Source organism: Amborella trichopoda, chromosome 1 (assembly GCF_054954075.1).
Source record: "Amborella trichopoda isolate Santa Cruz 75 chromosome 1, AtrichopodaSantaCruz75HAP2 v2.0, whole genome shotgun sequence".
In the NCBI taxonomy this organism is placed as follows: domain Eukaryota; kingdom Viridiplantae; phylum Streptophyta; class Magnoliopsida; order Amborellales; family Amborellaceae; genus Amborella; species Amborella trichopoda.
The window spans coordinates 46,214,934-46,242,282 of NC_142336.1; the positions used below are offsets into that span (position 1 = coordinate 46,214,934).

At 35.9% G+C, this 27,349-nt stretch overlaps 1 protein-coding gene across 2 annotated transcripts; it reads left to right on the plus strand.

The window, feature by feature from the left end:
* Positions 1-1,079: 1,079 nt before the first annotated feature.
* Positions 1,080-18,396, plus strand: LOC18442263 (acyl-coenzyme A oxidase 3, peroxisomal). Of its 2 annotated transcripts, XR_002282252.2 has the most exons (14): positions 1,080-1,746; positions 3,835-3,952; positions 4,186-4,293; positions 4,492-4,664; positions 4,770-4,869; positions 6,894-6,968; positions 7,106-7,236; positions 9,992-10,127; positions 10,204-10,323; positions 10,637-10,783; positions 11,084-11,188; positions 11,302-11,403; positions 15,373-15,743; positions 17,976-18,396. XR_002282252.2 is itself a non-coding variant. In XM_006852486.4 (13 exons), the coding sequence occupies exons 1-13, from the start codon at positions 1,274-1,276 to the stop codon at positions 18,222-18,224; spliced, it is 2,037 nt and encodes a 678-aa protein (XP_006852548.1). In that variant the 5' UTR covers positions 1,080-1,273; the 3' UTR covers positions 18,225-18,396. The 2 variants fall into 2 exon arrangements, 1 of the variants encoding a protein (XP_006852548.1); XM_006852486.4 differs by lacking the exon at positions 15,373-15,743.
* Positions 18,397-27,349: the final 8,953 nt, after the last annotated feature.

Sequence of the window (27,349 nt, forward strand, 5' to 3'; positions counted from 1 at the left end):
TATATATTGCGGTCCAGAAAGTGTAAAGCATCCATCTTAAAGATGGATGCAAGTAGGTATTCCATCTAAAAATAATAGAAACTAACTGTCCAAATATTTTCTTACTAGAATTATTATTTTTAGTTTAAAATTTATTTATTTATTCATATTCATGATCTCCATGTTAGATATTAATTTAAAATTTTTATTATCGGTATTAAAAATTGATTTTTTTTTATGCTCAAGGTGCTTTTCGATCGAGATTTGAGATGAAGCTTTATTTTGCTTTCACAAACAAACGTAGGATGTATAGAAACCTCATCCTTAGACTTAATTTGAATACCGTTGGAGTCACAGATATAGATTTCCCAAATTTAAAAGGTACAGGTAGGTATCTTGAACCTTGTTCATCCTCTGTCTTAACTGCATGCGTTTGAGACTTTCAAGACGCGAAAATTGGACGGTTCTAAATTGGACACGTTTTCTATGGAGCCAGCCCGAATACTGTAGAAATGGAGGCTTGACAATAAGTATATTATTTAAATGTAATTTGATTTTAATTTTTTTAAAATATTATAATATGTAATATGAAGATCATGAATATGAAAAAGACTAAATTGAAAGCTAAAAATAATAATTATATTAAATTTTTTTTACACACAGTTAGTTATAATTGTTTTTACATGTGCTATCAATTTGGGGCCAAGTCGGCATATGTAGAAATACGGATCTCTTTAATAAATCTATTTTTAAGATGAATTTTTGGATTTAATTTTTAAAAATATATAATTGATAACATGTGAATCATGAATATGAATATGAATAAATAAATAAACTTTGAAAACCAAAAGTAATAATTTTAGTAAAAAAGCATTTGGACCATTAGATTCCATTGGTTTTAGATGAAACACCTTCTTGTATCTTTAAAATGGATACTTTAAACATTCTAGACCGCATATGTAGAAATGCCGTCCACCTTAAACAATTTTCCTCAATGCTCTATACTCTGGACCGCATATTGTAGAAATGCTGTCCAGCCTGCATGAATCAATTTTCCTTCTAGATGGACGATTTGAAGGGCGGAGGAGATGAACATCTACCACACACGCAAGCGTGACGACACAGTAAGGGCAATTCAGACACCCCGCCTGCCTCCGCGTACTCCCCATCCCTACATTTTCAGACCCCCCTCGACTGCCTCTCTTTTTATCATCTCTCTTATATCTTCCTCTCTCTCTTGCTGCATTTCCTTCTCTCTTGCTCTCTGTCTCTCTCTAGAGCCTCCCTGTTTCCAATGGCTTATTATGCAGACCAAATACAAAGGAGAACAGCACTGATCACTGGTCACCTGCTCCATGAACGCAGTCATTCCTCTTCTCTCGAAGCCTCACCATGTCTGCAATTCACCCCTCCTGAAGTGTCTGAGGGCTCCTTTTCCTTCGACAATTTGGAGCTTCGGAGGCTTTTGGATGGGCACCACGTCGAAGAGAGAGATTGGCTTCTCAATCTCATGGCTGGATGCAATTACTTTTGCCCTAGGGAAATTGGGGGCAAGGTGTTTGTGGGTGCAGACTATAACCAGAGCATGAAGCAACAGAGGGAAGTGACGATGAAGAGGATTTCCTTTCTGCTCAGCAATGGGGTTTTTGAGGGTTGGCTTACTCGTAAGGGTGTGGAGGCTGAGCTGAAGAAGCTTGCGTTTCTTGAGTGCCTTGGGATTTTTGATCATTCTCTTTCTATTAAGCTCGGAGTCCATTTCTTTCTCTGGTAATTGGCCATTATCTCTCCCTGGTAGCTGTTTTTTTTTTTTTTGTCATTGATTGTTAGTTTTTCTTATGGATTGTTAATTATCATAGCTTTTTTATAGAATAAAAGAGCGATTGAAGGGACTTTTTATTATTGATTGTTAGTTCTGATAGCTGTTTTATATAATAAACGAGCAATTGAAGGGACATGTGGGTATTGGGTTTCTGGGTTTTATTGGTTGTTGAGTAGCTATAGGGTAATATTGCATTGGAGCTTTTGATTTGGCAATGATTGATATCGTTTCCTCAGAAGTTGGTGGAATTGTAGAAAGAGACATTGGGCTGTTTTAATTTTTGTTTTTCTCCACAGAAATTTTGGATATTTTCGGATGGTTTGAAGAAAAAAAGAAGAAGAAAGAACTAATATTAGTTGAATGTTCTTTTCTCTTTTGCGGTCGCTAAGACCTTGAATAAGACAGAGATCAATATGAATTTTTTTGCTCCCTGCATCAATATATGTCCTCCCTAAGTGAACCTATGCCTGAAACAATCCCTCTCCATTTGCCTATGGGAGTTATTAAACTCAACTTTTTCAGCAATCATCAGTCGGCATGGAAACAAAATTTCATTTTAAATTTGCAAGAAATTGGGGCTAGCTTATAATGCCATGTCTTTAGCATCACAACCATCCTCTTGGCCTTGAGCATCGCAAAATTATTGATGTAAAGTCCCCAACCATGTCTCAATTCATGTGTTTTTCTCCTTGGGGCAACATCTATAGGATCATTGAATTAGCAATGTACCAAATAAAAGTCCTCAACTAGGCAGGCCTGGGATTTTTCTTCTGACCTCCATTTTATAATAAGATTCAGATATATAGCAAGATTTAGGTTTGCTGCCTGATAACTGCCCTGGAGTTACGTAAACCACCCATTGAGTTATGATTCACACTGACACACGTACACATGAAGGGCCCTTCCCCTATAGGTCTTGGGCCTCCATCATCTCTCAAGGAGAACTTGATTACTTCAATTTTTCTGCATGAGCCATTGCAAGGCTGAACAAAGGCAATGGTTCCAGAGTAATTTTCTGTAATATTTCAAAAGCTCTACTCTAGACCTTGTTTTCCTTCTTCCATTTCATCCCCCTTCATACCAAGTCCATCAGTCCACAAAGGTTAAAGAGCCTCATTTCTATGCACTAGATGGGTCCACTTGGAACCTCCTTTTCATCCCTTTAAATAAGGGACTTGAAGCCAACTTTAGGCAAGCTATCATAGACATGGAGAGACTTGAACCAAACGAGAACTTGTCATGAGAATTTAAGAACTTCTCTCATACTTTGCTCTAGTTTCTCGGGGATTTTTTTTAATTGTCTTCCCACATCAGGGATCATACTTGTAGTGACTATGTATGAGGCTTCAATTGAGAATCAGCCATTTCATTTAGACTTGTTCATTCTAAATTTTGAGGAAGCATGCTCATCTTACTAGGAGTATCCTTCCCAGTTTTTGGAAACTAGGCTTACTACACCTTCCAAAATCCAGGAGAGTGAAAGAGCTGCCATTTTCCTACCGCCATGCATGCTGACTCGTTTGATGCTTTCTGTAGAGGAGCCTTTGAGCTTGGTTTCTTGGATAATGGGAATCTAACGATAAGGAGTGTTTTGGAACTTTGGATTGTGTGGCACTTACAAATATGTTATCACGTGGATCAAAGGCCTCATGGAGTTGCATAATGACCACATATTATGTCCTGTTTAATTGACTTATGTCCTTTTGTGATAGTAAAATTTATTCATTCGACTTGTTTTAAAATTATCTGAATTAGAGTGGTTTTAAAAAGAAAAAATAATTTTTTTTATTGAGAATCTGACAGAATATCTGTAATTCATTATCAGAAACGACAGACTTAATTTACATAAGTTATTTTCTATTCACTGTACATTTGTTGCTGAGCTGTAGTAGCTCCTGTTTACGGGCATGGAACTATGTTCTTTTTAGTTCCGTGTGAAGCATGTCGTCTTTTTGTTTTGGTGGGACAATCAAAATAATATTTTAGTTATGTCTGTTTATCAGTAATTACATAATATCCTGCTGGCTTAATAACAGGGGTGGTGCAATCCAATTTTTTGGTACGAAGAGACACCATGATAAATGGCTGAGAGACACAGAATGCTATGCTGTCAAGGGTTGTTTTGCTATGTCTGAGCTTGGCCATGGAAGTAATGTATGGTGATAGTTTTGATGTACTTTATGCAACTTCAACCTATTACCGTCAAAAACAAAAAAAAGATGTACTGGATGCAAATAATACTAAAAAGTTTCTTGCTTTGGTTTACGCAACGTTAACCTATTCCCGTCACAAACAAACAAAAGATGTACTTGAGGCAAATAATACTAGAAAGTTTCTTGCTTTGGTTTGGTTGTTTGATGCTCCTCTACTTGATGTATGGCATCTAGGTTCGTGGAATAGAAACTGTCACCACTTACGATTCAAACACAGGAGAGTTTGTTATAAACACTCCTTGTGAATCTGCTCAGAAATACTGGATTGGAGGAGCTGCCAATGTGAGAAACACAACCCATTTTTTGAATCTGTTGTTGTGTGGGTCCATTGATAAGTTCATATAGGGTTATGAATGTATGTTTATGTTCATCTTGATAGAGGCCTCGTTGCTTTTTTCTTCAGGATATGTCTCTTATGCTACTCTTATGCAGTCGTTGATTGCAAATTGACATGGTTTGCTTTGGTTATGTCATTGGCAGCATGCAACGCACACAATTGTTTTTTCTCAGCTCCATATAAATGGAACCAACCAAGGTGTTCACGCATTCATTGCACAAATCAGAGATGCTGAAGGAAATATATGCCCAAACATCCGCATAGCTGATTGTGGTCATAAAATAGGACTAAATGGAGTTGATAATGGTCGAATATGGTAACGTTATGATTCCGTGGACTTGAGTTTGAAAGTACATGCTATTTGTTTCTTATTATAGATTAAGTCCAGAAATGAGATGTATTTGTTTGTTTTTTGTGGCAGGTTTGATAATGTTCGGATACCTCGTGAGAACATACTAAATTCAGTTGCTGATGTTACCCCAGATGGACAGTATGTTACTGCAATAAAAGACCCAGATCAGGTTATAGGAACTCGAGTCCTCGTCTTGATTCTCTAAAAACAACAGTTACAAGATTTGAGCTTTATTCGATAATACATCTTGAAGGCTATCAAAATTCATTTTGTGGCAGTGTTTTACAACCTGGATCGGGTGGCCTGATCGGTCTCTGGCTAGACCTATAAGGATCACCACTGCTGGCAGAGTTGGATGGATTCTCTAGTGTGGAAATCGTTCCAAACAAATATATAACAAGAAGCAAAAATTCAGAAAAGAGTAAATGAAGGAAAACATGATTTAAAATCTATTTTAATTAGTTTACAATGATTTTAAATCTGTTACAATTATTGTTTAAAATGACCTAATACATGGATCAGCTGGTTTAAATGATTTTAATCTGGTTTAACCAAAATGAAGAAAGAAAACAAATAAAAAGGAGCCGAAAAAGTATGTAAGCCAAATTAAATGATTAAAAACTCAAAACAAAAGATTTTTTTTATTTTCTTTTTAAATGATTCCAATCAATCCAAATCTATTTGAGATTTGAATTAAAACATATTTATTTAAATAAACATATATCTAAGCCTCAAAGCTCTTGTTTTCCACTAGAGATCAAAGTTCAAATAAATGATTTGTTTAATTAAACCAAAAATATCGGACAATTGTACGTCTATCAAAGAGGAATAACTTATGACAAATTTGATTCAATTTGGTTGAAAAACGAGAGAGTCATCATCATTTTAGCCTTTTCCTAATTAATTGGGGTCGGTTACATGAATCTTGGTTCTCCATTCTGCTTTATTAAAGGTCATATCCTCAGTGAGGCCATAACTCCCCATATCTTTTCGGACTACTTCCAACCATATTCTTTTCGACCTACCTCTTGCCCTTTTCAGTCCTTCCATTTGAACTAACTTGCACCTCCTAACATGTGTTGTACTTGATCAGTGCCACACATGGTCAACCCAACTAAGTCTACTCTCTCTCATTTTATCGCCTATTGGAGCCACGCCTAAATTCTCTCGAATAGATTCATTTCAAATTCTATCCCTTCTTATCTTGCCACTCATTCATCTCAACATCCTCATCTTCGCTACATTCATTCTATGGATATATTGTTTTTTGTCTGCCCAACATTCTGTCCCATAGAGCAAAGCTGGTCTCACAGTTGTCCTATAGAACTTTCCCTTCAGCCTAATTGGAATGTAACGATCATATAAAATTCTAGTTGCGCATCTCCATTTGGCCCACCCAACTCTAGTTTTGTGTGCGATATCTTCCTCAATCTCTCTATTTTCCTGGATTATCGAACTAAGATATCAAAAGCCGATCTTTTTTGTACTTCCTGGCCATCAATCTTGACTGAAAAAAGAGAGAGTAATAAACAATTTATCATTTTGGGCGTCGTAGTCGGTTAAAATTCCTTTGTCATTTATGTGATTAGGGGTTTTGATCCAAAAAGATACTATAGAAAATCTTGTAGAGTTTTTAAAAATGAAGAATTTGGAACAAATTTATTTGCAAATGGTTTTGAAAACAACAAAAACAGTGGATTTTGAAAAGTAAAAAAATAAAAAAAATTTAGAGGGTGATTAGGACAATTCCTGATCCCAGGGGAGTTGGCCCGCCCGGCCACCCGCATAATCCGATCTGGATTGGAATTTCCAATCCATTTCACATGTTTTGAAACACTTTTTTTTTTTTTTTTTGGTGATCTTTTGGTTTTTGGAGATTCAAGTTGCAACCTTGTATTTAGGAATTTAAAGTTCTAAAACACATGTTCTAGGGGACTAAGGGAAAGAGGGAAATAAAGAGCAGGAAAAAGAGGGGGTTGGGGGGGAGTTGGATTGGGGGTATAAATCCTCAACAAAAAACGCAATAAAAGAAAAAGTAATTGGAAATTGATCTGCTTCTTCTTTATGCTTGTTTCATATTATGTGGCTCTTGTTTAGGATAGGATATATGTCGTAGGTATAGTAGATATGGCTACATCAAGCTGCAACAAGTGTTCACAACTTGTAAATGAAATTCTTTTGTTCGTATTTCAGAGGTTTGCAGCCTTTCTTGCCCCATTGACATCTGGTCGTGTTACTATAGCTGTAAATGCAATTTACCAATCTAAGGTACACCTTTTACTTGGATTAAGATCCTTGCTACTTCATTTGGAGTTCTCTTGTTTTCTTGGATTCAAGTGCAGAATGCAACATTGTTCTTGTTTACAAGGATATTAGTTTTTTTATTATTTGTCACTATTACACAGATTGGATTAGTGACTGCAATTAGATATGCGCTGACCAGGCGAGCTTTCTCTGTCATTCCCAATGAGCCTGAAGTGCTATTGCTCGACTACCCAAGTCATCAGCGCCGACTTTTACCTTTGCTTGCAAAGACGTAAGATGTATTGATTTCTTTTTTATTTTGAGGATAAGTAGTTAACGAAATTGTTATCGTTGTACCAATTTGCTGCTTCTTTCTTGACCATCTAACAATCTTTAATATAATGTTGTTCATTGGAAATCCTTGTTTTAACACTGCCTACAACTGGAGTTTAAACCAAGTTTGCTTGTACCTAGCTGCTAGATTCTCTGGTCTATCCAACTTGCCTATCTGAAGACTAAAACCCCAAAATAGACAACAGAAAATATGTCTTTACATTTGATGGGAATAGAATAGTTATGATGAATCAAGTGTTTCAAAAAATGGATTTGCAAGGCAAACCAGCCTTTCAAAAATCCGGTCCAAGTCGGTGAACCAATGATCCGCATCGGCAAAATGAATTGCGTCTCTAGTGTAAGAATTGGTCCCATAAGAATTAAATCGTAATTTTAATTTTGAAAAAATAAAATTTTTGACAAAAATAATAAAAAATGAAATGGATGGGAACATGGAAACTCAGATGATCTGGATCAGTTAGTTCCTTGACAAACTCGTGAGGTTCTCAGATGGAACCGGGCTAGTCTGTCAAAATCAGACCGTTTCCCAGTTCTGACTAGGAACCGGATCAGCGCCCACCAATTCCTGATTTGGATAGTTGATTCGTGATCCAGATTGGTCAATTTTGAAGCATTAGTTGAATCTATCTAATTTGGTTAATTTGTACGCATGGATTTGATTTTGACTTGGCCGTTGACACTAAGAGTTTGTAGTACATTTTTATTTACTTTCTTCTCAATTCATGTAGTTCATTCAGTGGAATAAAATGAGAATGATATGCATGTTCTTTTCGATAAGAAACTCACAAAGAACATTTAATGATTTATCTGCACAATAAGCTTTATAAGCCATCCCTGTAGGGAATCACTTAACTAATGATTTTGATGATTACATCTTGTTTTTTTTTTTTGGGTGCACCCTTTTGTGCATGAGAGTTTATAATTAAACCAAAAAAGGAGCGTACTTATGACTGACTACTAATTTGATCAGGTATACTTGTTTATAAATTTCATGTCTAGTTTGCATATAGAAAAATAATCAATGTGCTGTGATGAGCTTGTAGACCTCAGGTGCATGAGTTGTAATGACCAATCTCCAGAATACTATACGCATATGACTCCACAAATGATAAGTAAGCACTTCATGTATGTAATATTGGCTAGAGAAATGCTTCTCCAGCACTAGCAATTGCTAGAAAATAATATGACGCTCGCATATTTATTTAGCAATGTCTTGGGGACACAAATTAAAAATGCCATACTTTCCTTTTGGCTGCATTATCGTATCTTGTTTGATGATTCTAAGCGATAAATTGACATGGATTATGTGCTGACTATGGGCATAAATCTTAATTACTAGAAGAGCCTTCGAAATTGCGATACCTGGGAACGGGCTGCATCCATTCTTCTAGGGGGTTTAACTTGAATTAGAAATGACTATTCTGTCATAGTTGCCCCTCAAAAAATCTGAAAACAAAGGTACAGAATATGGCATGTTTGGTTCCAAGTCACATTGATGTGACCTTGTTGAAGTTTTGGTCACGTTAACCTGTAGCATTACTCTCCAGTCTAGCAACAAATTACTTATTTACGTTGCATAAAATTCAAGTGCATAACTTTATTCATCAATACTAGTCATTTTGAATTATGTTCGTCTTAGTTATAATTTGGTGTTTCTCTTATCTATAACTAAAAGAGTTCAAGTTAATTGTAGGCCATAGTTGATGGGATTGGGACCGAGTTAGGAGCATGATAGGGATCGGGACTGGGGTGATCGTGACAGGCTAGAAGATCCCTATAGTTGGGAGAATTGTTTGTACAATGCATATGTCAAGGATCGGTCCCCAAATGATGGGGATCTTGATTCCGACGTTTCGGAATCTCGATTCCAACCTATTGGGATCTTACTCCTAGAATTAAACAATATGTATTTCTAGGACTATACATGCTATGTAAAATAGGGATCTCTTTTGTTTATTCTACTAAAACTATAGTTGCATTGCTAGCTGACTCGAAATTCATCATTTTGATATCTTGGTCTTTAAGATGGGGATCGAGAATCCTAACAATGGGGATCAAGATCTTAAAATTTAGAAATGAGATCCTTTGAAGATCCCTTTCCTGAAACATGGGAACGAGCATAGCCGGATCGTCGCCTAGGTTGGGAGATCCCAACAACCATGTTGCACACTATTTACATGGTTTGGAACTATGCCGTTGGGAACTTCCTTAGATCACCACTTGCCTATTGATAATATTATGAACTTGCCAAAAAGTTTTCTGCATTAATCATTTAATAGCCTATCTAAACATCAAAGCTCCAATGAAAGCCATAGAAACTTCTACCAATCAAAGAAGCAAAATAGAAGGCCATACCTGTATTCTCTCTCTCAACCTCGGTCTGACGTGCCAAGAGAGAGAGAGAGAGAGAGAGAGAGAGAGACTTCCTTGAGGTCTCATTAAAATGTAATAAAAGTTCCAGATGTTCTAGTTTCAATCATAAACTTCTGGAAACTCTTGCCTTGTTCAATGCATATATGGCTTTTTTTGAGAATGTTCACTTGTATTACTAAAAAGAGTTGTACATAAATGAGGCCACCCAAAAAAGGGCCGCCCTATACAAGGCTTGGACTTTTGGTTTTTGATATATGTTTTATTAATGTTCTCTAGACCAGGGACTCATAGGCTAACGTCCTCCTGCTTCCTTATTTCAGATTAGCCATGAGCTTTGCAGGAAACGTTCTGAAGAAAATATATGTAAATAGGAGCCCTGCAGCTATCAAGACAATACATGTTATTTCCAGTGCCTTCAAGGCCACATTCACCTGGCATAACATGAGAACACTTCAGGTCAGTATGGATCCTTATGCATGTCTAGATCATTACAAGTAGCTATGAAGTGAGCTAAAAGCAATGATATTTTCAGGAATGCCGTGAAGCTTGTGGTGGACAAGGATTGAAAACCGAGAACCGTGTAGGCCATTTGAAAGCTGAACATGATGTGCAGTCCACATTTGAGGGTGATAACCATGTGTTAATGCAACAGGTAATCTTAGAAGCATTACTTTTAGGGTGATTGTTGTATAATCCTATAGATTATGATATAAGGTGCTCCTCCAATGGGTATCCACTATCTGTTCTTGTTAATGGACAACGGTGATTGGCAGTAGTGAGACCCGTCAGCACATTCACCTGGGAACAGCCAATCTCCACCATCCATCATCAGGAATGGATGTAGATGGCCCTTTGGTGGCCCCTTTGGAGTTGTTCTCTAGTTGATTATGGTATATTTTTCCTTTCATTTATTTTAAATATTGATGGCAAGTATTGTTACTTATTATATTGAGTATTGGAATCAGGTCAGTAAGGTACTCCTGGGAGATTATATGGCTGCTCAAAAGACGAAGAAACCATATAAAGGATTGGGCTTGGAGCACCTGAACGAACCGAGCCCTGTGATCCCATCTGTATTGACCAGCTCTGTCTTAAGGAGCTCCCAGTTTGAGGTAAGAAAATGCTCAGATTTGTTTTCAGGTCGCTTCTCAATTGTAAAACTTGGGTCTCTTTCCAAGTTAATGTGACCCGAGCACTACTCGAGTTTTAAAGACCTCTGCATTTTACTATGGTTAAAAAATTGGCTACTATGTCAAACTTATCAAATTCTATCGAGTCCATTTGACATTGGATAAGCCAAATCCTAGCTGAGGTCCTTAGTGCACTTTGATTTATATTTAAAAAAAACAAGGTTTTCAGAACTTGCAATAAGCTTTCAGAGCATATAATACTTTTTATGATATGTCTAATAGGTTGGACTTTTCTGCCTGAGGGAGCGTGATCTATTGGGGCGCTTTGCAGCTGAAGTTTCTCAGTACATGTCACAGGGATACCATAAAGAGAATGCTTTCATGTTGGTATGTTTCTTTAGGATGGCTCATCCTTGCCCCCCCCCCCCCCCTTCTTTCTCTCTCTCTCTCTCTCTCTCTCTCTCTCTCTCTCACGCACACAACTCTATCTTTGCTTTCAGACCTATCAACTTGCCGAAGATTTAGCGAGGGCCTTCACAGAACGTACGATACTGCAATACATTTTGGATGTTGAAACATCTATGCCTGGCGGTCCTCTTAAGGTAACATGCCGAAGACCTCTAGAATTCACCAAAAGTGTCCTTAGACCTCTCTAGGCATATTTGTTTCTTTGTGAATGGCTTTGGTTTTATAGCTTAGTTAGCAGATAGCACTGTGGATTTTCTTTTTCAAATATAATTATTTTTATTTGGCTTTCACAATGAGAAATTGTTTTCTTGAAAGAAAAGGAAGAAGATGAAAGTTGGGCAGTCCTCTCCAGACTACCAGCTTTTGAGTGCAATATCCTTGGACTGTATTTTATGCAGACCCAATGTTTGCTAGAACTCTCGAGCAAGCTTTTTCATGGTGGTCATTCATAAACGAGTTAAGGGTTGCAATTACTACAACATTTGGATGTATCTAATATCTTTGAGAAAGTGACCCCTCAAAATCTGGGAGTATGGGAGGTATCCACTAACCCCTTGAGAGAGATTTTTAAAAACCTCTTTTAAAATAAATGATAAAGATAAATAGTATTTTTGGAAAAGCTTTAATGAGATAAATAAATAAATACAAAAAAAACGTATGTAGCGCTATGAAGTCCCATGGCTACACTTGTGCCAGCAACACCTCCGACATAGCTATGAGGGCTGAATTCATCGATATTTTGTCATAAGGTTTGTGCAACTTAATGGATTTATCCTTTATGAGCATATCCTCGTTCTGAGACTTTTTACGCTACTGCGGTTATAAATCCAATTATAATCTCGTCATGGAGTTTTCACACTATTGCAGTTTTTCTCACTTGTTCAATTTCGATGTGCTCCATTTTTAATCAATGCGATGGCCTTCTGATTATGATAGAGAATTGAAACTCGTCCATTTGACTCTATCTAGCTTCAAATCCTTTATGAAGCATCTAAGATGGGATGAGTAGTTCGATGCTATATGCGACATACTTGGCTTTCCATAGCATTACCGAGTGACACAATTATGGTTTGTGCTTGACCAAAGAAAAACATCTACCTCTGAATAGGAATACATGTCTAGAGGTTGATTTTCTATCATCCAGGCCTTGTGCAAAGCGCGCATCTGCCTTCTAACCTCTTAATGATCAGCTTGATAAACTACTTATAGTTCTTGGTTTTTTTAATATACCTGAGTTTCTTTTTTAAGGCTCACCAGTGAGCAGTCCCAAGGTTACTTTGGAATCTACTTACAAGACAGACTGCATAACTCAAGTCCGGTGTTGTGAACAATATTGCATACATTATATGCCATATAGCTTGAGCATAGAATTCTTTCCATCTCAGTTTTATAGCCATCCCCTTGATGGACAAATCTCCTTTTATAATTTCAGACCATTACAAACAGATGTATGTATAGCCTTATAGTATTCCATCTTAAATAATCTCATTAAAATGCTCTCTAGATAATTATCCTGAGATAAAATAGGAGTCCCAAACTCCTATCTCTTGTTATCTTAATGCCTAGGAAAAGGAAAGCGTATCAGATGTCCTTCATCTCAAAGTGGAAACTAAGGCAAGACTTAGTATGGTAATCATACCTATGTCATTCCCAGCTAACAAAATATCATCTATATATAAAGATAATGTAACAAAATTTCTTCCACTATTCCAAAGATATACATACTGATCTAATTTATTGACTACATAACAAGTTTCTATGATTGCATTTTGAAGAGTAAAACACCACTGCCTAGAAGATTGTCTTAAACCACCATATAAAGATTTCTTAAGTTTGTAGAGCTTTCTTGGCATTTAAGTTCTCTATTAATTAAGTTGTTTTAACTTCCATATAAGATAATTTTAACTCATAATATGCAACTATTGCTAGAATGATCTTGATGGATGTGAATTTGGCTATTGGAGGACAAGTCTCCACATAAACTATACCCTTCTGTCGAGTAAACTTTTTCGATACTGGCCTAGCTTTACATTTTCTATGATCCATTTGGATTTAGCTTTTCCTTTAGGACCCATTTGCAACTAAGGACTTTTCTATCTCTAGGGAGATCATCTAACTCTCAAACTTGATTCCTCTCAATGTAATCAATCTCATTGTTCATGGCTTGGATCCACTTAGCTGAGTTACGTGACCTAGTGGCTTCACTGAGGGGACAATTTAGCATGCTTCATCATAGACCTGGCAATGTCCATTAGGGTCCTATTGCTTCTCTCAACTACATCATTCCATTGTGGTGTATAGGGCCTAGTGGTTTGGTGAATTATACCATGCTTCTTACAAAATTGAGAAAATAAGTCAAAGCAATGTTCACCTCTCCTATTTGTTCTAAGAATTTTGATATGTCTACCTTGTTGGTTTTCAACTTCAACTTAACTCTTTGAATATTTCCAATGCATTTGATTTTCTATTAATAAGATATATGTAATAATATCTAGAAAAGTAATTTATAAAGGTCATGAAATAATCCATACCCCTATGTATCTTCTACTTTACATATATAGTGTTGTGGAGTATCTTTGACCTATTTCCTTTTGGAGAAGACTTCCTAGTTAGCTTACTGGATATACATGGTTCACAAATTTGAAGATTAATTCCTCTTAAGTTGGCGAGCAAGCATATTTTTAACTAATTTTTACATTCTATTTTTATTTGTATGTCTCAATCTCAAGTATCAGAAACAAGAATCATTCATATCATCATGAACACCAAAAGAACATTGGTATAAGCATAACAAGAGGATCGTCCATTAATAGCCAATTGGTACAAAACTTCATAACCGTTCTTATCTAACCTAGGAACAAAAATCAAATTGCACAAGATATTGGGTGTGCAGAAAGTATCAGTAAGCAAGAGATTTGCTTGTCTAGGCATACACAGCTTGAAAGTTCCTGCACAAAGTACGTAATGATAATGTTATTTCCAATGTATATCCGTTGCTTGCGGCCTGTGATCTCCCTCAATGTATAAATCCATCCTTGGTCCTCAAAACATGCGAAGTAGAGGTTGAGTCAATCTACCAGTTCTTCAAATCATGGGCGGCAACAAAAGATTTTGAGATAACGCATATCAAGTCCTTCCTCTTGTTTTGAGTATTGTTATTGTTGTGATGAGCATTGTTAGTATCCCAATTCCCAAATTATTTTTCAATTTGGGACAATTGGCCTCGATTACCCAGGTTACTTACAATAAATGCATGCCCTATCAGATGAATTTTGGAATGGCATCTGCTTTTGATTTTTAAATTCTTTCCCTTTCCCTTATTGTTTTTATTCCACACATTGTTGTTAGTTTTTCTAGGGTTTTAGGAAGAGGAACTTTTGGAAAAAGTGAAGTTCATTGGACTTCTTTGTATTTCTTCTCTCAGTGATGCTAAGGTGCATAGGAAAGTATAAGGGGGGGAGGTGGAGGACAGTTTAGGACAATAGACACTTGCATGCAGTCCGGGATTAGATTCCCAATTGCACCAATGTCATCTGCGAGCAAAGTCATTTTGTTGACATGCTTGATGACTGAGGCCATTCTTTCGTCCCACAAGAATTGTACTTTTCAAGTAGAAGCTGAACATGGACCTTAGAAGTAGTCCCATATTTTTTAAACAAAACATCCATCATATTTGAGGTTGTGTTATGGCCCTAATTGAGTCATCCTCCATAAAACTTGACACTGTTGTCTTAGTGATATTATCTTCTAGTTAATTTTCTAATCCTCCGAACTTGGTCAATGGCATTGGCTCGTATGACCTGTAGATCTGATGTTGAGAACATGGTCTATCCTATCTTGGAGGAGAATATAACTAATTTTTCTCCTCCACATTCAAAAGTTCATTCTGTTCAATTTTTCTAGTTTCCATCAGTCCGTCATTACTAGCCTAGATGCCATTGTTGTTTGGGTAAAGATAATATGGCTAGAATCCTGAAAGATGCAACTAAAAGCAACCAAACTAAAAATTTTAATTGAGTTTATGCTTGTAACAGACTGGCTGCGTTAGTAGAAACAATGGTTTACTGACTTTTCCTTTGTCCCTTTTCTCTGAGATACTCAAGGTTGGCCATGGTAGTGACCGTGGATGGCGGTGCGGGCCTTTTTTGTCGAATAAAGCCGGTCATAGTAAAAAAAAACAACCAACGAACAGCCATTGTAAATTCGTATGGAGCAATCAACGAATTCCGGCGAAATAGAAGATCTACGTGACCAAATTCTCCTGCTCAAAAGATTCTCTCTTTTGTTCTTCATTCTCAACAAGAAAGCATCAACAAAACGGTATTTCCAGCCGAAGTTGCAGACCCACTTTTTGAAGTTCTGACAAGATTGTCAGAGTCAAACACGACATGGACGTCATACTACACAACACAAGCAGAGACGAGAGGGAGCCGACTATGTAGTGCATATGAAGAAGCACATTTCCTAATTCTTGGTAAGCTTTCTCCCCTGCTACTAAAGAAAAGAAGCCACTTTACTGGTCCGTCAGTCATAACTAAGATGATCCCTATATTGTGGACTTCGTGCCTAGTGGGTTTGAACCACGGTTCTCTAGTGTGTGACGCAGCATATGATGTTTTCTCTATCCAGGACTGATTCATGTTTGTACCCAATGGTATTGTGAACCTATGCATCATTCGCGATCCCTTAAAACTTACTATTGCAATTCCTTCCTCATGGAAATGCGCTTCCCTAAGACAAGGATTGCGCTCCCTTGATATGGGATCATATGGGCAACGATCCTAACCACAAGGAGCTTCCAGCAATCCGCAGTTTTGCGGACCTGAGCCAGCTCCCGCTCCCTGGAACACACCCGCACCCTACAACTATGGCACACCCACATCAATCTCTTTCACTTACAGGTTTACTCGATGCAATCAAGCCCTGAAACAAAGGTGGAGTAAATTGAGAAAAGGGGCTGACAGTCTGAGAAAACAGGCACGAAATCTCCCCACCAAAACTAGCTTTTCAACTGTGAACGGGTTTTTTTTGTCTTTCAGTGACTAAGTTTGAGCCTATTTAGGAGGAAGGTGGAAAGATAAATTGAGAGGAGGAGGTTTAGAGAGACTAAGCAACACCAAACATTCACTATTGGTTGGAATTCAATAGAGCGAGAGTAATTAGAATTCTGCCCTTCAAGTACTGGTGTTTCAATCTCGTGCACCTACTCAAAACCAGTATAGAGAGAGAAGGGAGTTGTTTTTCAGCAGTTCCTGCTCTATAAACCTAGCAATTCAAAGAGAGGAGGAAAGAGAATGGTGGACTGATTTCTTTCTCTCTTTCTTTATTTCATGGATTCTCCAAATATCTACTTACAAGCTCGAACCCACCCACCAAAAAAAACGAAATAAAGGAAGAAAGAATATTCTTCCCAAATGAATCTGTTGGTGGATGGTGCACTTTCTCTAAGTTTTGCAGCAACAATTGTCTCCAAGCACTTGTGTCTCTTGAACATCACCCTTATGTGCTGAGAAGAAAGAAGTGCTGATATCGTTGGAAGGAGAGGAGGGTCAAGTGCTCAAAGCTCAAGAAGAAACTTTATGAGGAGAAAGGGTTTTGGGACACCCTTTCACTAAAATTTCCCTTCTCTTTTAGCGATAGAAACCATAAGGGTTAGAGTTGTAGAGGGAGAATAAAGCGATGGTGGAAAGTGAGGGGTTTTCACAAAGTGTGTAAGAAGAAACGGAGGGATGTGGTTCTCTTTTATGGAGAGAAAATAGGGAAGTCCTAAAATAGAAGATGAATGAAAATGGTGAGATTGCAAGGATAGCAGAGAGAATCTTTACCTCTATCTAAAAGATAGCACAATTTAGAAGATAATAGAAAAGAGAAACTCTTGGTACTAAGAATAGAGACAATAGATAATAGTAGAGAGTCAACCTCACAGCAGAATGTGGCTCTCATACCAGTGAAAGAAAAGAAGAAAATGAAAGATGGGTTGTCCTCTCCAGGCTACCAGATTGATTGCAATGTGCTTGGATTGTATTTCTCAGAGATCCAGTGTTTGCAAAGCTCTCAAACAAGCTTTTCTTTGATGGTCATTTGCGAGTTGCGACACAGTTAAACCTATTCTATGGACGGTTGGAGTTATTCCAAACATTCGGATGTACCTGGTATCTCTGAGAAAGTGTAATCCACTAACCGTATGGAGAGAAGACTTCATCTCCACAAACCTCTTTTAAAATAAACAAATAGTATATATGCATATAGTTTTAATTAGATAAAAAACAAACCTATATATAGTTTTAATTAGATAAAAAACAAACCTATATATAGTTTTAATTAGATAAAAAACAAACCTGTATGTCGCATGTATGCGGCCCCCATGGCAATGCAAGTGCCAAAACTTGTTGCTTGAGAAAATTATGAGTACTTGAAATCATTGATAATAGATACAGTTTCTTTAAGGAAAACAGTACTTGTTGTTTTGAAGGTTGGGTATCTTAAGAGCCTGTAGGAAAGCCAGACATTATCCCATTTTCTTCAAAAAATGATCGAACTAATAGAAAACCATGTAACTGTTGTTTAACTTTTTAACTAGCATGTTATTATATGTGTTTCAACTATTTTCACTCATGGTGCTTATAGTTGTGCAAGTTATATGAGGAGAAGCTTTGCCATCACGTCTTGGAATCTGCGAACTTTCTCATTTGTGCTGTGTTTGCAGAATGTGTTGGGGCTTCTCAGGACAATGTATGCTGTGGTCACCATAGAGGAAGATGCTTCATTTCTTCAATATGGATACCTCTCATCAGCAAACTCCATAACCATCAGGAAGGAATTAATGAAGCTTTGCAGTGAGCTAAGGCCACATTCACTAGCCCTAGTCAGTTCATTTGGGATTCCTGATGCGTATCTAAGCCCAATAGCATTTGACTGGATCGTTGCCAATTCCTGGGCTTCTGTTCAGCCCTGAGAATTCTCTCTCTCTGCTGTTGCCTTTCCATAAATGCGATGGCCACAATCAAGCATTCTGTCTTGTTTGCAGCATTGCTTGTGTGGTACCCACCCCAAAATAATGTTTTGAGTTTTTGCCACCCTATGGCAAATCAAGGTTATGACAATAAAGGTTCTCCACATTTCCAACACTAAGAGCTTTGCAAGTCATCTTGAGCCAACTTTGTTCTCTTGTACGAATCTTGTTCCCGCCTACGTACCATCATGTTTGTTTCATATCTGAGCGCATTTGAAAGTGTGGCAGGCATTGACTGGATGTTACGTGAAAGGCATATAGAGGGGGGGGGAGATGGAGTAATAAATTATAAGAAAAATTATGTTCGTACCGTACAAAATTACAGAAAATACGGTCCAATACAATTATAAAAATATTACACACGAGGATACCGGTCCTGGCTTCGCAATATCGGTTAAGCTCATCCCAGCTTAACTGTATCGATGATTTGGGGCATTTTGTTGTTAAGCCTAATATTTAGGGTGCTAGTGTCTTTTTTTATTATTTCAAACTTTCATATTTAGATGGAAAAATGATATCCCATGCAACCCCTAAAACGGAAAATGACATTTAATTTCCTCCTTACCTTTTTCATTGTTCAAATTATAAAATGCATCTTTTGTTTTAATCACCGTCATTTAAATCTCAAAAAAGTTATTCTCTTTCTCTTTCTTCCTCACATGTGGACCTCTTCTTCCCTCTTTTCCCTAGCAACCTTCCATGAATACTTCTCTCTTTTTCATCTCGTTCACATGTGGACCTCTTCTTCCCTCTTTTCCCTAGCAACCTTCCATGAATACTTCTCTCTTTTTCATCTCGTGGACTTCAGTAAGTAAAATAAACGAGGTATCACGAACTCAATTTTTATGATAAGGTTATTAGAAAAAAGAAGAAGGATTAATTATATAATTTGGACTATGAAAAAGGAATGAGAGGGTTAAACATCATTTTTTATTTAACATGGGGGTTTCATGGGTTCTTATGGAATCAGGGTTATTTGGGATCACAATTTTGGAGAGGGCGGTGTACGTCTTTTTCCCAAATATTTATGCCCCAAAGATTATACTTTTGGGGGCAGTTCCAATCCTATATTCAATCCTTTGGGAAATCATGTTGCCTCCAACTTATGGGGATGTAGCCTCTCTATGACAAACTTCATAAAAGGAAAAAAAAAAAACATTAAAATTTGTGCAGAATAACATGTGCCTAAAAAATGTCTTGAACTTGTATGAAGACCGTCCAACTTTTCGACAATCATGTTGTAGCTGAAAATCTAATTTTCTTTTTAAAATATGCTTTGGGTCTTTCTAAAGTGGATCCCAAAATTTCCTGCCGGAAAAACCTACTAAGCGGTATTTCTACTAGAGATAGTAAATGTATTTGTGTTTTTATACATGTAGGAGTACGTTTAACACACTCATAGTTATCTGTTTCATATATTTTTTTTCACTTTTTCAATATAGAAAAATTTTCAAATAATGAGAAAAATCCAAATATGAGAAAAATCAAATAATGAAAGGAGAGAACTGCTTCCTTCTCCAATTAGATCAAGGGAACTTTGAAATAAATGAATTAAAAAAAAGCTTCTAACAATTTAACAAAAATCTTTTAAAGTAAACTAATTGAGATAAAAATTAATTCTTCGAAACTCTTTGAAATATTGGAATTTATATGTGTTCCAATAGAATTTATAAAATATGAGAAGAAGATAATTATATGAAATATGATAAAGTTATCAAATCATACCTAAAAGTTGAACTATTTAATATTTCACCAATATCTATTAGTCTAATTTCAGATAGTTAAGTATTTTTTTATCAAATTTAAAATAGTTATCACATAATATTTGGAGTTTCACAAAGAAAAAAGTTTATATAAGGTTGAGGCCCTAAACAATTTACTAGAAGATGTTATTTTGATGCTAAAAAACCCTCAATTCCATCATCTCGGCCTCAAGACATATAGATACGCGAAAAAATAGATTTTATGTTTTAGAAATAGTATATCTTGTAATGTGTTTTCTAAACCGTCAATTTTCAAAATTTTCAAGTGTTCATAGATCTGCTTGATCTATATTATTTTGTAATATTTAAATTCTATAATTAAATATGAAAATAATTTTTCATATCATCACAAAGATTTATGATACTGAAACATGTTTCAACTCCACTTGAAGGTGTGCTTTACTTTGATTGGTTAGACCTTTAGACATACACGAACCACACCTTTTATCAAATCACACATATTGATAATATTAAATTTTCCTTGAAAAATTCTATGCGTGATGTGATAAGGGACTTAGAATCTAAAATACATATGTTTTAGACGTTTAGGATGTAAAACACATTTTAAATGATTAGAAATATAATTCCATTATGGATCCATCTTTTTGCATCTCCAATTGTGGTGTGAATCTGATGATTTATAAGAAGTAAAATGATTGATGCAAAACAATAGTTCACAAATTACCTTCTAAATTTTATTTATTTTTACATATTCATGACCATTATAGTCGAGTTTATTGATCCCTCGAAATTTGGATCATCTATCTCTAAAAAGAATTTTGGAGGGGGAATATATACAAATAAGTTTGTCACCTGATTTGCCAAAAACCTCACCCATAAATAAAGTTCCATTGAGAAGTTTGAAATAAGAGAACGTTTGGGTGGCATGAAAAAATAACTTTAGAAAAATAAATTTACATAAAAGAACTCTCCCATGACAGGAGCTATGAATGTTTTTTCACACCAATTGGATCATCTCTATGGTAAACATTTTTGCCATGGACCAATTTGTGTGAAAAAGCATTGTACCTCCTGACGTATAAGGAGTTCTTTCGTATGAAATTATTTTCATACAAACCAATCGTATCCTAAGAAAAAGTCTATGGCGAGTCACCAAACTCATTAGTCCACCTATCTTTTCATGGATTCAAGATGTAAAACACAATCTTAAACCATAGATCCATTTTTTTCAAGTGCCAAAATTGGTGGAGATTTTGAAGAAGTAAAATGGACAATATTGAAAAAATATAAAAAATATAAAAATTTATTTATCTTTCCGGATTCATGATCACATGGTCAATATTATCAAGTCTCAAAATTTTAGATCCAAAATCCGATGCGGGAGTTTGGAGGAAGGGAGACAGAGGGGCACAAATAAAGGGTGCATTAGTACCACCATAACCTCACCTTGGGAATAACTGGATTAGACTTAATGATAAATCATTTAGACAAGAAAAAAGTTTGTATAAGACACTACCATGATGACCAGGGCTACAACCTTATCACCATGTGATTCTTTTGGATGGTGGATATCAACCCTAATACAAGATGAGGGAAAACCAGTGCACAAAAAGCTCAACTCCCTCTTTCTTGTAGAAGTTGATTTGAGTGTGGTTTACAGCAACATAACCTCGCTCTCCCTTGAGGTTAGGATTGGGTTGCAATCCAATTCCTGATGTGTTTGCAAGTTTCCCTCCTTCCTGTCAGTTCATTTGAAATGGGTATCAAGGTTTCACTGTTTTTTATCTCCCTCTCTCTCTCAAGCTCTCCTTAACATAAGGATTGTAGATTGAATCCTAAACAAAAATTATTAGGGCATGTTTAGTAGTGGGAAGTTGGGGATTGCCTAGAACCAATATGTTCTATTTAAGTAGTGCAGGCCAGTGATTTCATGCAACGGTTGTATAGTAATATAATGTAACAACTTTCAAAAGCCATGTTAAGGCCATTTGTTTTACTCAAATTTTTAAATGTATATTTTTTTTCATTCTAATAAACAATAAAAAATAAAATAAAAATTTGAAAACACAATCTAAAAAGTGTTTTTTAGCCCAACTAACATAGGCCGTCCATTAGTGAGATGCTTAGATCTAGGCTTTAAAATGATCTTTTTCCTTTCTAAATTTTTTAGATAACTTTATTATCATTAGATTAACATTATTAAAAAATAAAAAATTGATTTTGTATTCATAAAGGCTTAGATCTTGAAATCACCAAATGGACGGTCTACATTCATTATTGGAGGGGACTCATTTTGACCAAGGTACAATTTTTTTTTTTTTTTTTAGATTGATTATTGAGATGAATAGAGTGTATGTGTAAAATTTTAAATCATACAAATACCACAAATATGGTTTTCTAGAAATATGATTGTATTATACCATGCTACAACCGTTGCATGAAATCACTGCAAATAACGTATAGATTTAAAAAACATGTTAAATCTACATAGAAAGTGTAGAAGATTACAACCTCCCTTCAAGGTCGGTTGCCACCTTATATAAATCGCACCTCTTGAAAAAAAGTAAATGACCTTGATGCCCTTTTAAACTAACAATCTTGCATACACCTCGGGTCCATGAAAATCCCATGAACCCCAAAGTTAATAAAAATGATCTAAGAACCCCTAATACTTATTTTACTTTTTTCTTTCCAAAAAAATATCCTTTTCTTTTTTGCTTATTCCCAATAATCCAAATCACATTCACTTCTCAATTTAATCCCATCAACCTTCTCTTTCCTCTTTCCACCCTGTTACATTTGCCCCGTTTCTTTATATTTACCCATGACCCTCCTTCCTCTCGTCTCTTCACTAGTAACCTTCTCTTATTCTCTCTCTACCCATGACCGTCCTCCCTCTCAACCCGGTTACCCTTCTCCCTTTCTCTCTCTACCCCATTACGCATGTCCTTACGCTTCCCCCCTTTCTCTTTCTACTCGATTAACATTTTATTATTTGTAAGAGTAGATAATTGATATTCTTCCTCTCACCTTCCATGGGAGTGAGAGTTGACGGAATTAGAAAAACGAAAACCTTTGTATAAGGTTGACACGTTAAAATGTAGAATCAACATGCAGTTCTAAATTTTTTTTAAAACAGGTTATTTTGATGTTGGAAAAATATCTAATTAATCACCTCGACATTGAGAAGTATAAATCATCATCATCATTAAAGCCTTATCCTTATGATTTTTGGGTCCACTACATGAATCATGTTTTTCCATTCTTCTCATTAAGGGTCATACATTCAGTAATACAAAAAATCATCACATATTTTCTCACTACTCCTATTCATGTTCTTTTGGGCCCTACCCTTGGTCTTTTAGAGCCTTCCACTTTAACCAAATCATACTTCATAACCGGTGTTGTATAGATCTATGTTGCATATAGTCAACACACCTAGTTCTAATTTTCCTCATTTTATGGCCTATTGAATCAATACCCAGTTCTCTGATATGTATTCATTCTGAATTTGATCTTTGTTTGTTTGGTCACTCATCAATCTCAACTACGCTCATCCTATGAATATGTTATATCTCGACATCCAACATTTTTCCCCATATAGCATGGTTGGTTTTACAACTATCCTATAGAACTTATCCTTCAATCTCAATGGTATGCATCGATCACAAAAAATTGTCTCCACTTTGCCCATCCATTTTTAATTCTATGTACGACATCTTCCTCAATCTCTGCATTCTTTTGGATTATCGGCTATAGATATTATGAATAATCTCTTTTAGGTATTTCTTGACCTTCAATCTTTAACTACTTCTTCGTTTGTACTTTTATCATTACTAAAACTCTTATTTCATATATTTTGTCTTAGTCAGGGTAATTTTAAAGCCTTTAGATTTTAAAGCATCCCTCCAACATTCTAACTTTGCATTGATGTTGTCTCTTGTTTCATCTATCTAAACTTTATCATATGCAATATAGCCTCTAGTGACTCTTTTCTTTTCCAGCACCTATCAAATTAAATCTCTAGGTCCCCTATCATATGCTTTCTTTAATTTAATAAAGACCATGTATAAGTATTTTTTCTTCACCTTAAACTTCTCAATCAATTGCTTCGATAGGAAAATGGCTTGATAGTCGATATCCTCGGCATAAAACCGTACCAATTTTTTGATACACTCATTTTACACTTTAGTCATTGCTCAACCACTCTCTGCCACTTAGGGCAGGCAATGGACCGGACTTGACCCAAACCCGATGGGTATACCCAAAATTGGTCCAGGTATGGGTCTAGGTTTTGGACCCACAAGTAAGGTATGGATCCAATAAATGATATCCGAACAGTCTCAAGTATGGGACCGGACTTGACCCAAACACAATGGGTATACCCAAAATTGGTCAAGGTATGGGTCTAGGTTTTGGACCCACAAGTAAGGTCCGGATCCAATAAATGATATCCGAACAGTCTCAAGTATGGGTACATGTATAGGTTTTGGACCCACAAGTAAGGTCCGGATCCAATAAATGATATCCGAATAGTCTCAAGTATGGGTACATGTATAGCAGCTATATCCAACGGTACCCTGACCCATATTTATTATATATTATACAACCTTAGATTTAATTCTTTAAACAAGGTCCGCCGCCCTATTTATAAAACATACACCATTATATATACACCTTCGATGTGGGATTAATTCCACGCAAGTATCCTTGATTCGTCAAAACACAAATTTTTCTATTGGGGAAAGTTTATCAAATTTTTCAGTTGGAGAAAGTTTATTAAAGAGATGTTATATTGTGCTTTAATAAGAGATGTTATATTATAACGGGTGGGGCCAACGAATATTACTAGGAAGTATAAAGCACAAAGCGTGGCAGCGCCATTACATCGCCGCAAGATAACGTCGTTCCAGCTGCCTACGAATAAATGGGATGTATAGGTAGGGCCCACAGGTAGTTATTTGTTGGGAACCTAAAAAGCCTAAGGGCCTGGTGCCAATCGATTAAAGAAAAATTAGAGGGAGAGAATGGGTGGGATTAATCCCACATGGAAGATGTGAATAGATTAATGGGCGAGTTATAATCAAATACACTAGAAACTTGCTGGGTGTAGGTGTGAGTGTGAGTGTGAGTGTGAGTATCTACTCGGATACAGGTGTGAGTGTGAGTACCCACCCAGGTATAGGTTTTGTATTTTTGGACCCGTTGAGTACAGGTCCACAAGTAATATTTTTAGTATGGGTATGGGTTTAACGAGATCCGAATCATATTTGACACATTATTACCCCTGGGATCCGAATCATATGTGGCACATTATTACCCTTGTACAGGTCCACAAGTAATATTTTTAGTATGGGTACGGGTTTAACGGGATCCGAATCATATTTGACACATTATTACCCTTACTCCCACTGGTCCACAAGTAATATTTTTAGTATGGGTACGGTTCAACGGGATCCGAATCATATTTGGCACATTATTACCCCTACTCCCACTGGTTCATAGTGTGTGTGGTTCATAAGTTTAATTCTTCTATATTCCGTACAATAATCTTATAAATCTCATTTGTTTTTGTGGATAGGTATCACATTATTTCTTTATCTATTTGTCTAGCAGTGTCTTTGATCTCGGCATCTTGTTGAATCACTTGGTGAGTTAACGTATGTCAATTTCCTCTATGCACTTTCAAACTTCTATCATGATACCATTTGGTCTTAAAGCTTTTTCTATATTCATCTTTCTCAAAGCTTCTCTTAAGATATCCTAATATTATGAATGTAACTATAACATCTGCCCTCATTTATGCCAAATGTTCCTCCTCACGTCGTGTTCCTATATAGTATTCGTTATTTAAGAATTTTTTAAAATAAAATTTCCATATTTTGTTGACCTCGTCATTTTTTATCAGGATCCTTTGATCCTCACTCTTAATGCATCTAAGGTGATCTAGATCCCTATATTTTTTCTTTCTCATTTTTGCTAATTTGAAGACATTTTTTTCATCATCTCTTGTTCTTAGTATATATATATTATCATAGGGGAAAGTTTATATAGAGCCGAGGCTCTAAACAATCAAATTTGAGCCTACGAGGTTGTTTTGATGATATATCCAAATTGATCATCTCAACATCAAGAAGCATGGACACAAGAAAAAAATGGATTTCAAGTTTTGAAAATAGTGTATTTGTAACGTATTTTTGGGACCATCAATTTTCAAGATTTTCATAAATCTGGCGATCTACACTATTTTTAAAGCTTTAAAATTTATAATTAAATATAAAAATATATTTTAAGGCTATCACAAAGATTTCCAATTTTAAAACTATATTCTCAACACTAGTTGAAGGTAGGTTCCAATTTGATTGTTTAGAGCCTAGGCTCTATACAAAATGCACCCATTATCATATGCTTGAAGTTTAATTTTATTTACCATTTTTTAGCAGGTTTTTAATATTTTTATATTTTTTAAGTTTTAATCATTTCTAAGTTATATAACATGATTATTTTTCGCTAATAGCCTTCTAAATCTCCTCACTCCACCACCATGTTTCTTTGTCAAAAAAATTTTTCCCTTTAGTTTCTCCTAAAATTTCTTTTGCCGCCATTTGAAATATAGTTGACCATCTCAACACGTTATTTGGACGACCCATTTTCAAGATTTTCATGTTTTTATAGATCTGCATGATTTGAACAAATTTTAAAATTAAAAAATTTATAATTAGAGATAAAAATAAATTTTAGTACTATCCAAAAAATTTTCGATACCAAAATTGCATCTCATCACAACGTTTGAAGATGCGCCATACTTTGACCGTTTAAGATTGCAACCTTATGCAAACCACACCCATAAGAAAGATGAGGGGAAATTGATTTAGACAACCAATAAATGAAAAAGAAAAGTACACGTTTGAGAAAAAAAAAGATGAAATAGGGATCAGGGGGATTCTCCGACTTTTTTTATAAACTTTGAGTGGACTCAAGGTGTACACTGGATCCTTAGATTAATTAGAGTTGTATCTCTTTTTTCCATGGAGCCAGGGATGACACAAGGTGTTGTACAGTCTCATAGCAATTCTTTTTAAGAGTGAAAAATGGTTTGAGAGGGCTGCAGCCCTGTCAAAATAGTTAAGCCTCACCTCAAAACTCATAAAAAATTAGGCATCGAAAAACCTTCAAAGTTAATCATCTCGGCTTTGACTATATTAAAAAAATAAATAAAAGGATTTCGAACTTGCTTTCGCTATATTAAAAAAAAGGTTAGAATTTTAAACTTTAAAAATATGTATATTACATATAATATAGACTATTTTTAAAAATAAGTATTCACATATCTATATATTTTTT